General features: G+C 31.9%; 1 protein-coding gene across 1 annotated transcript; it reads right to left on the bottom strand.

The window, feature by feature from the left end:
• Positions 1 to 7,297: 7,297 nt before the first annotated feature.
• On the bottom strand, positions 7,298 to 10,399 carry LOC117932468. The gene is made up of 5 exons (XM_034853729.1): positions 10,373 to 10,399; positions 10,207 to 10,273; positions 9,477 to 10,108; positions 9,026 to 9,179; positions 7,298 to 7,552 (listed from the first exon to the last, which is right to left on the bottom strand). Exons 1-5 carry the CDS (start codon positions 10,376 to 10,378, stop codon positions 7,536 to 7,538), a joined length of 876 nt encoding a protein of 291 aa, XP_034709620.1. The 5' UTR covers positions 10,379 to 10,399; the 3' UTR covers positions 7,298 to 7,535.
• Positions 10,400 to 11,561: the final 1,162 nt, after the last annotated feature.

Below are 11,561 nucleotides of genomic sequence, written 5' to 3'. Positions count from 1 at the left end.
TCAATTAAATCATTTGTATTGAGTTCGTAATTGACAAGAAAAGAAAGGAAGAGTTTTCACCCTTATTATCTTTTTTATTTTTCTTTCAGTAGTCGATTTTTGAGTGTCGGTATTGTATGCACGTATGAATATATTTATTATTGAATCGTATTAATTTTTTTTTATTTTTTATTTTTTATTTCTACTTTTCAAATCATGTTAAATTTTTTTTTTCTTTTTAATTTTTTTTAAAATTTATTTGAACATCTCATCCAGTTAACAGTATTGAAGAAGAAATTATTGATTAATGCTTTCATTTTAATATAATCTTTTCTCTTTCCCTTTTCCTAAAAAAAAAAAGTTTCTAAAATTAAAACATTTCAAAGTATATATATACATATGTATACTCATTTAAGAGTACTTTGTTAAGTCATGCCCAAAAAAAATGTCACTTGCCACTGTTAAAAGGGTTCATATATAACATAGAACCAAACTTCAGGACACTAAGCTATATACAATACTCAATAATCTGCAAATCATGCATTGAAATTAAATTATTCCGAAAAAAAAAACCCGAACGTACAGTCATGGAATATGATAGATTTGTCGTGTACGTCGAAACCTAATTCAAATTGCTAATAGCTAATTGCTAATTACAACATCGTGATTGCGTCAACCATTGATAAGCATATGTCATGGTGATTACCAATTGTTATTAGGCTAAATAATAAGATATAAAGTTGGTCCCTTGTCAATTATTATTTTTTCCTTTCCATATGATTGGTTTTTCAAGTCCCCTAACAGCACAGCTTATTTTTTAATTGATCTGCCGCGTCATTAAGTTGGTTTTCTTGCCTGATTGTAAGGAACATTTAGACTAATCAATAAGTAATTCAAGTCCATCCATTAAGAGCTTTCAACACATAAAAATATGTCAAATCTTATCTAGCTATTTTTGGTTTTCTAATCATTTAGTGACACAAAGTTTGTACCCGGTCAAGTTGTGGACATGGACATATGACAAGACGAGTAGAGCAGCATCTGCATTATCAGAAGAGTTTAAGATTAGTCTTATTGTTAACAACTGGAGTCCCATGGAGATGCCCCCCCTTGATCGAAGAGAAACTCCGACAAACTCCGAAAATTTAATGGCGAAATGAACTAAACCTTAGGCATACCATGCTGATAAGTTGCTGTCACCCGTTTGGCTGATGCATTTAAGACAGTTGGAAGGAACACATGGAGCCATTGACAATGATCTAATAAACAATTTGAGCCTTCCTCTTAATTTTTTTGATTGAGACCTCTCACCGGTTCAATAAGTAGAATATTTTTTGTAGTAGATACTGTCCATCAAGGCAGCGAGAGGTGTCTCTAGGGCATGCCCTATAACCCAGGACATGGATCGCGACCCTAAAAGTAATATAAGAGCAACCAAACAAGGAAGATGACTTCCCATGTTTGGATAAGGAACAATGAAGTTCAAAACGGGATGGTAGCTATATACTTGAGGTCCATTCCAATCTGATAACTCAATTGTATAATTAATTTATTGTTTAGACTAATACTTATTTAATGTGCAGTTGTTGTGGTTACCATTGCACGATATTTCTCAATACCCACTTGCTAATATTATATGAGGAGCACTTAGGATAATTAATTTAACCATATAGTTTATTTTTGGTTAATAATAAGATTATGGTGCATGACAACTATACTTGTTCTTGGTGCATGACAACCATTCTTGGGGGGCTCTCGGACTAAGGACCACAAGAGGGAATTGATGGGGGTAGTGTCGATCTCAATCAAGAAGTTAGTGAATTTTCTTATACTTAATTTATTTTTTGTCAAGTACATTTGGTGCGTAGTGAACAATATGAACTTAATTAACCTAGCCAGTGCTGTGCATGTTCATGAACCTAGCCAGTACTGCACATGTACAAGAATACATCGATACATTGAGAGAGAGAGAGAGAGAGAGAGAGCGCGTGAAAGTACACCTCATTCAGGTGCATAAAGCCCTAGAAAACCCTAGCAACTTGGAGTTGAGCCATTGTGAAGATCTATGTAATGGGGTTTATATATATATATACCTAGATTGCTTCAAAGCCCTAGAAAAACCCTAGCAACATGGGGATGGCCATTATGATATATCTGATGGAGTTCATGAGTTTCCAATTTATACATATACGTTCAACATGGGGGATGAGCCATTATAGAGATAAATCTTTGATGGGTTTTTTAAAACACCTATTGGGATGGATTCAAAACCCTAGCAACATGGGGATGAGCCACTATGGAGGGATATATTTGATGGGGTTAATTAATGAGTTTCAAAATTACATTTCCACCTATATATACATTGTAATTGCTTCAAAACCCTAGGAACATGGAGTGAGCCATGATGATGAAGAAGTACATTTGATGGGGTTCATAACTTCCCAAAAAAGAAAATTTCACCTCATATATGATTCTTCCAAAAACCCTAGAAAAACCCTAAAAACATGGGGATGCATATGATCCATGATAATGGAGTTCAAAGAAATAATTAAGCAAGAAAAAACATGTTACTTACCGATATTATCATGTCCATAGAGCAACCAATGAGACTCATTTTCATAGCCCTAGTCATAATTTAGAAGATAAGGATGTTGAATGAATAGAGGCTAGCTCCCAAATGAATCTATTATGAAGGGCATGTTACATACTTTCCAATCTGTCTAGTTGGTGAAGTTGCTTATTCATCATATCTAATCTGCCTCCAATTCATAGCCATGGCATATCCCAGAAATCCCGCACCTTCGGACTTACATGCCATGCAGTCCAAAAGAACCTTATCATCTTGGCCATGCAATTTAGTTTTACCAAGCCTAAGAAAGATAGATCCAATGCCTAAGCTGACCCTACTACACAGTCTTCTTCGTCGTGTTTCCGGAAGATTAATGTCGAATTATTTTTAGGGTAAATCTAGAAATTAGTTCAAACCCGGAAATATGTAAGAATCAAAGTTCTGATACCATGTTAAACTACTCCTAAATTTAGATATTCAAATTAATGGTAGATGTCAAGCTAGTTAATATTAGATGAATTAAATTCTACGTATGCATGTATGAGTGTTCAGGGATTTCATATATTTGTTGATATTGATTTTCTTTAATTATAAAAAATTAAGTAATGTAATGGGTGGTTACATGCATGAAAGAATATTAGTCAAAAAAAAAAAAAAAAAACCAATAAGAAGCCAAAAAATCAACTAATCCCCCAACTTCAAATTCAAGCTTATTTCTACTTATCTTAATAATTATTTTATATTTAATCACATTATTCATATATCGGTAACAATTCAATTCAAGTCTATTTCTATTCTTGATAATTATTTTGCTCTTCATATATTTATTTTGCATGTGTTTACGTAAGATCTTCGATCAAGAAATTTAATTTGGACTAATTTTGGTGGGCGTTATTCATTTAATTAATTAATTAAAATTTAAATTTTAGTCAAAATTTCTCTTTGATTGAAGTAATTTGATGAAGTTACTGCATGGACCCCTGAACTGGTGGATACAAGATATTATGATTGCAATCACATGGCAGAACAGTCTTCTAATCAATATGCTTTTTGATTATGCATTGAGAGACAGTTTACTTGAACTTTGATCACATATTTGGCGACAAATTATTGTTGCTTTAAAAGTAGAAAAAAAAAATTTTCAAAAGTAGAATAATGAGAAGCAATAAACAGATAATTTTTATGATTACATATTAAATACTTCCAAAATTTGCCTAAAATTTTGCATTATGTTTCCTGCAACCCCACAAAAAAACAATTGAAAAGAATGCCCTATTTAATCATTGTTAATCAGGACAACTCAATATCTTCAACCAAATCAACTCACTTTTGAATTTTTTCTTTTTATCAACTTAATGTTGTTATCATAACCAATGCCTTTAGAATCCAAGTCTGGTTCAACATGACTTTTTAAACATATCGTTTATATTATTAAAATAAAAAATATATAAATAATTTTAAAAATTAATAATATTTCATTTTTTTTTATTTTTAATATCATCAAATTAAGTTAGATAAATTCAAAATTTTAATTTATGCTATCCCACATCCCAATGAGTAAAAGTTGTGAGCTCCTTAAAGACCATAGAAAGCTTTAAGACTATCCCACTTATAAATAAATTATGGGATCTTTTAAGGTTTGCAAAGCAAATAAAGGCATTGAAGATTGACCAGAGAGAAGGGGCTTGGGTCGAAAATTTGTGCGGCCCAATAGCCTCAATTCATACAAGGATATAGGGCAATGGATAGTGGCCCAAAGAGGAGGAACACGGGCCCAAAATCATTGCAGCCCAATAACCCACTAGAGATAAGAGCTAAGATAGTGGCAAACCCCCAAGCCTTCCATGGGTCCCATCAATGTCAATAAGTACGAAGGTTTGTAGTAATGTGAACATAACATCCTAAGCATAAATTTTATATATTATTAAAATTTAAATTAAAATTAATCATAAAATATTTAAAAATATATATAAATAATTAAACATTTTAAAATATTTTATCTTTTGTCCTTATTATTAAAAAATAAATTATTATAGGAATAAAGGGTAAATCTATTAATATATTTTATTTTATTCTATGTTTGAATAGCTGCCTTTCCTCATTATACATCCTCATATATAACAACCATGTATGAACCCTACTCAAATTACCTTTCACTTTAGCTTGGGCATGACCCTAAAGACATCTACATATCTTCAAAAATTGATAGAAATCCTTAAAGTTGTGTGAAGGATTCTAAAGAATTCTATATATCTCCTATATAAAGCATTTTAGAAGTATAGGAACCATAAGAGTCCCACATGTGTCTAAATAGGACGAGTCTCTAGCAAGACTCGAAATGTTGTTTATTCATCCGTAACTTCTATGACATTGCTTATGATGTGCTTCATGATTGATTAATATAGTTTGGAGGTGACACAAAGTGTACATTCATTTGTAAGATTGCCAACAGCTCTTTTTACCTTTGCAAAATATTCTACTATCATTAATGAGTTTTTCTTGATTGATTGATTGGAGTTGGATACATAATTGTAACACTCTTGCCTTTGATTGAGAAGTAAAGAGTTTCTCTAGTGTAAACCATACTTTGGAATAACTAATCACTTGGGTGAGTACTCCTTCAAAAGTTGAGGATAATAACCAACTCAACAAGAGTTGGTCTTGTTGGTGCCATAACATATATTTTTTATTTATGATTTTGCAAGAATCAAGATCTTAGATCTTCGTTAATGAACTTAAGAGGGCATTGGCTTATGCCATCAATGATATCGAGATCAAATAGTTATCTTGATCTAATTTAGTCGATAGTGTAGTTGAATAAGTTAGAGAATGGGGATGTAGAATTCATCAACTTTTGTGTAGGGGTTGACGAACTTGAACTTGACATACTTAATGTTGTTATGACTCTAATACCATGTTAGAATGTCTGCAAACTTGTATTTGATGTTGAGAACAAAATAAGAAATCGAGAGTGAAAAAAATAGAGTAGAATAGAGGAGATGAGAATCACAACATGTGAAATATATCTAACCATACTTTCTTCTTTCATTTTTTACCTTTACGGTTAACGCAATTCCAATTTCTAAATTTATCTATCATATTCTTGTATTGTATTATCACAGCATTCAGGCTTGACATCTCTTATATTGTACATGGCTTTGGTGTATGAGCTCTCAACCTTGAAAGGAAATAAACTTGTGCTAAAGTAGTCAATAACTTTGATTTATGAGTGATACCTTAAGATGATCATATATTCCTCATGTATTGAATTACTATTAAAGGAGTCGAGTGGTCAGTAACACTTTTTTATATGATATACAAAATGTTTCATCCATTTGCACAAATGGAAAGTTATAAGAATATAGATAAGCATAAAGAATATGACTATGGATAGGAAGAATACCACCAAATATGAAAATGTAATAAAAAAATATAAAAAGTATTATCAATTGTGCATAAAGTATAAAAAAAGAGTAATAAAGATTATAAACAAATGTAGTCAAGATACAAAGAATGTGAAAAGAGTAACAGGACACGAAGAATGTACCTAAATATAAAAAATAGGACTAAAGGTATAAATAATGTGATAAACTATTACACTTCCATATGATACCTTTTCAATATTATAAAATTAGAAAACTTTAAGATATGAAAGATGTATTTATCAAACTTTTCATTTCGGCCATTCAAAGTGTATAATAAAATTTAAACTATTAGATGATGATATAAATAATAAAATTAAGATATAAAAGAATGAGGTGAGTGTACAAAGCCATGAAATGGACTTTGTATAAAGCCATGAGACAATACTTAGTATAAAATAATAATGCCTAAATAAATAGATAAAAAAATATAATTAATCATGCTTTTCAATATACACCAAATTAGTACTATTATCTTACCTAATCGAATTAATTTTATGTACGGAGAAAAATAATACATTCTCCTTGGGGCTATTTTACAATATTTAAAGTTAGTTGGAGGATGTAGCTCATCAAGGCAAGGGAAATAAGAGATTTTATAATTTTGTTTACATATAGGACATTTTTATTAGAGAAAATGAGGACTAATTTATTTTTAAAACAAAAATGACATAATGACACAAGTTTAATAATGTTTTTTTTTTTTTTTTAAAATCTCAAAATTTATCATTTTTAATGTATTGTTTCCCAATTTCCCATGTTTTGAAAACCACAACAAATACTATTTTCTATTTTTGAAAATAAAAAATAAAAATAAAGAAACACACATTTCATAAAATAATATTTTAAAAAATAATTCCTTGAAACCTTTTATATGTCTTTCAAATATTATCACTCTTAAGTGTTATAACCATGTAGAGGTATATACATAAGTTAAAAATGGATAATTTATCAAGCCCATTGATATTAAATTATTATTATTTTCCTTTTTTTATTTATTTAACTTTGGGAGTAATAATAATATAAATTGGATTAAGGTATTTCATAATTGATAAGAGATGGACCACCAATTGACCTCCTTATTATTGAAGGACTTCTTAAAACACACTCATGCAAATGGGAAAATAGTCCCATCAAATACTTCCAAACCCAAAAAAAAAAAAAAAAAAAAAAAAAAGAAAAAAAAAGAAAAAAGAAAAAATGATATGGTTGGTAATTAATTTTTTGGTTAATCAAAGGACCAAACATGGTATTAATTTGAAAGAAAATTAAGGTCAAATCATCAAAGCATTAAGGATCACCAATTTGCACACAAAAACATGTAGTAGAATTCCAAAACATAATCAAAACATTGATCTTTTATGACAACCAAACTTCCATCAAACGATGATAAAGCCAAAATAATAAGGAAAAGATCACAAACTAAAAATAGCATGGTCCAACAATTTGTTCATATACATGAAACCCTAATCAGCATAGTCCTTTAGCAAAGTTCTTTTATGACACATAGGGATACATTAATTTCAACAAACATAAGGGGGATCCATCCGCTCACAATCACCTCATCAAACCATGGTAGCATCTGCAACATAGACAAGGAACCGATATTAGCACTTCACCATTGAAACCCTAATGCTTGATGACATGATGATATCGCTAGAGGAAGAAGTACTCCTCTCCTTCACCTATTCCTCAAGGGTGGCAGACATGGTTGGCCCATTAGAGGCTGGAAACGAGGACGATTAGAGGATGAGAACCGTTGGATATGTGTGTGATTAAATATGAAACCTTTCTAGTTGGAGTTATGTTGAGTGATTTTTCCTTGGAGGGGACCCATTACAACTATATGATCACTATCATATTGCATGAGAAATGACAGAGGAGATAGATTCTTTTCAATCCAGCTGCCTTGGCCTCAGCATTCGTCTTCTAATTAATAATACTGATAGAGCATGTACAAGTAGAAGAAGATACTCATCATGTGGTATAAGAAGAAGAAACAAGCTTGGGTTCGGTGGAGTGTTGAAAAAAAAAAAAGAAAGAAAAAAAAAAATAGCAAAATTTAAAAAAAGAAAAAGAAAAAGAAAAAGAAAAAGAGGAAAAGGTGTTGATAGGATGAAATGTAGGGATATTGTAGATTGATATTAAAGCAAGACTTGATGGTTTGAGAGACAAGACATTGTTTCACATGTGAAGCAACTAAGTGAAAACCAGCTTGCATTTCTTAATTTGGTGCCACTCTATCTAATAGGTGTATTTCTACTTCTATCATAACAAATATTGGTATAACACAATTAAATTAATTTTTTGATATCATATATTTTTTTAAATATATGTTAATAATAAACTGTCACATAAGTCACTTTTTGATATCATATATTATTTTAATATATGTTATTTATTAACTGTCACACACACATATAATCAATATTAGACAAAGGTATCAAATTAGTCAACACATCAACAATTTTATCGCATCAAAAAGTGACCTTTCATTTCAACTTTTATGATATCAAAAAGTTGGCATATATTATATTATATGATATACACACATATTTTGACACGATCCTTATCATAGTGTTACAATCCATACCAAGACATATGATGCATGTCACAACCCATTATATACTTTAATATGATCCGCATTAATACAGAAGAATTAATGACAAAAAAATTGATATAAATTGAACTAGTAACAACATAAGATTAAGATTTTTTGACACATTAATAAAGAATATTTTAGAAGTAGAAGTTTTGTTTTCATGCATAAAAGACATTCAAAGAACCTAATCCAAATAAAACAGCACTCCCCACAGTGAATCAATTAAATCACATCAAGATTGGTGTCAGGTAAGGAATCTCAACCCAAGCTAGGGCAAGAAGCCAATTCCAATTTCCATCTTATCCGGATAGCTATGCTAAAAGAAATCATCTCAATGGTAACCTCTCCAAAGAAACCATGCACGTGTCATCTCTCTATTGGAATGGCACCTAGATATGTCCATAAAATAGAATATGTGAAATGCAAGATGCTAGAGGTATAAAATTATAGAACCTTGGGTTTGAAGCAGAGAGACTGATTCAATAGCTCCATTTCCAACAGTGGCGAGACCTCCAACAGCAGTACTGGCCTTGATCCGATCCTCCGGTTTTTGAATCTTTCCTTCAAGCTCTGGATGGATCTTCCTCTTTAACATCCTTGTCATCAACTGCACATAAACAAACACGTATTACAGAAATTCAAAAATTCAAAAACCCAAAAAAAAAAAAAAAAAGAAAGAAGAAAAAGGAAAAAGAAAAAGAAGAAGAGACATTAGTATTGTAGTTGATTAAAATCACCAGAAACAAAGAAACCCAATCCCCATAATGATCATCATATCTCATTGAATCACATAACATGAGATTATGCCTCCTAAAGTGTAGCCAAAATCTTAAACGCTTGGGCAAAAAGAGATGGTCCAAAACCAAAATGGATTTTCAGAGAGGGAGTTAGCAATTCTACTCACTTGGTGCAGTTTCTTAATGGGGCGTGAGTCCTCTCCGACTCGAGGGATGAGCTTCTTGGCAAAGGAGAGGCCGTTCTTGGAGCGAAGTGCTGGTTTTTTGCCGGAATCAACCTTGAGTCCCTCAGGATTAACCTTAGCTTTAACCTCAGAATCAGCTGAGAACAAGTCAGCCAGTGTGGTCCTCTCTCCTTTGCTCTTCCTCTGATCATTCTCGGTGGTGAAAGACTCTATGCCCACTTCATGAGAAGACCCCACAAAAGGAGAGAGTGGAACTCCATCAACTGTCATTATGGGAATAGGCTTTGGAACATTGTCTCCAAATGCTGAGAAAACCAATGGGTTCACCTCAGTTTCATCTTCCTCATCTTCATCTTCAACCTCTCCATTCTCATTGTTCACAGAATAAACCTCCTCTTCTTCCTCATCTTCTCCTTCTTCTTCATCTGTCATAGCACATTCCTTCTCAGAACTGAAAGAGTAGAGCGGATCATCAAACCCCAAAGTCCCAATAGCCAAAATGCCATCTTTCCAACCATCAAGCATGTCCACAAGTGCAACATGCTTCAGCAAAGCTTGTGTATCAGTATCATTGGTGATCGACTCCACCTTCTTCAGATCTGCAGCAAGGCCATCTTCCAAAACCCACAAAACAAACCCCCCAAAAAATTCAATTTCTGTAAGGAAAATGTGTAACTTCACGTAAAAAATGTGGGTGGATCAGGAAACAGACCTTTTTGGAGAGAAATTGGCGTGGAATGGACATTGTGATTGAACCTCCGGTGAACCCAATTGAAGATCTGTGAAACAAACACAAAAATAACATTAAATTTACATAGATACTCGTGAGGATTACTAGCAGAGCCGGAGAATTAAAGCCGAAAACCCAGAAGACCAACCTTCATGTTTTCTCTCTGAGAGTTAAGCAGCAGTTTGGAAACGTGAGAAGGAGTGGGAGAAGAAAAAATTGATAACGGGAGGGAGGGGAGGCAGCGAGGGGCCGACCGGGTGGACACTTGGGAAAGCGACACGTGTCCTTTGCGTATAGTGGGCCCACAAAAATTAGGGTATGTTTGCGACCGCATGGCATGTTTTGGGTGGTTTTGACGACCATCGTATCCATGGACCTATCTTTGATGTGGCCTAATTTATTTAATTTTAAATTTTTATTTATTTTTAATTTTTATCAAATTATTCTCATAACCCTCTTTGCTTAATCTCTCCCTCTCACTTGTTTTCTGTGTTGTTCTATTTTTCCACGTCAGCAGGAGAAAAATCAGCATCCATTTTCATCACTCATAATCACTGCTAGGTCCATTCCACTTTTCCTTTGTGATAATCTAACTATTCTATCACTGATCAAGCATCATCCATATTTAACTTTATTCGCAAATAATTAATGTAATTTCATCATTTTTTACGAATTTTAATATTTAGTCTTATGTTTGCGAAATTCTATTTAGTAAAACAATCCATATATATAATTTATTTTAAGTTATTGAAATAAATATTTGTCCTTTGAGATGTAGCTCAATGATAATGTCAAATTTTAAGTCTTTTCTCCATATTTAAGTGGTGTAGAAAGCACAAATCACCTAGAACCTACTCTATCACTTCAAGATAAATGTGATTTGCTTGGCGATTCAAACATTTGAAACTCATGAATTATTAAGACTTGATGTTTATGTTGTGATCTTTATCACTACTTATTTATCTATCTATTTTCATTGGATCAATGAGAATGAGAATGAGGAAGTGAATTAAGTTCTTGTGACACATTAATTGAATATGTGAATCAAAACTATGTTTCCTTACTTTGCTAGAATTGTTTTATTGATATTTGTCATTAGCTTTTCAGAAATTAGAATCCTAGTTTTATTAAGACTTTGGTTTTTATTAGAATTAGATTAGATTTATATATAATATAATATAATAAAAAGTGGTGAATTAAATATGACACTTATATTTTGGATATTTAAAATTTGAAATTAAAAATTTTATTAGTGCTAAGAAGATAGTTTTTAGTTTGTAATTATCCAAATGAAATTTGTAAAACATGTATTTTAGGAAAGAAGCATAGAAACCTTT

This window comes from Vitis riparia, chromosome 15 (genome assembly GCF_004353265.1).
Source record: "Vitis riparia cultivar Riparia Gloire de Montpellier isolate 1030 chromosome 15, EGFV_Vit.rip_1.0, whole genome shotgun sequence".
NCBI lineage: Eukaryota > Viridiplantae > Streptophyta > Magnoliopsida > Vitales > Vitaceae > Vitis > Vitis riparia.
This window is presented reverse-complemented; position numbering and strand designations above follow the sequence as displayed.

Bases quoted from the DNA above. Each gene is read 5' to 3' on its own strand.
- LOC117932468 (XM_034853729.1), bottom strand. The intron at 10,109-10,206 runs GTCTGTTTCCTG...GGGTTTTGGAAG, and splicing joins GCCAATTTCTCTCCAAAAAG to ATGGCCTTGCTGCAGATCTG. The intron at 9,180-9,476 runs GTGAGTAGAATT...GTTTATGTGCAG, and splicing joins CCATTAAGAAACTGCACCAA to TTGATGACAAGGATGTTAAA.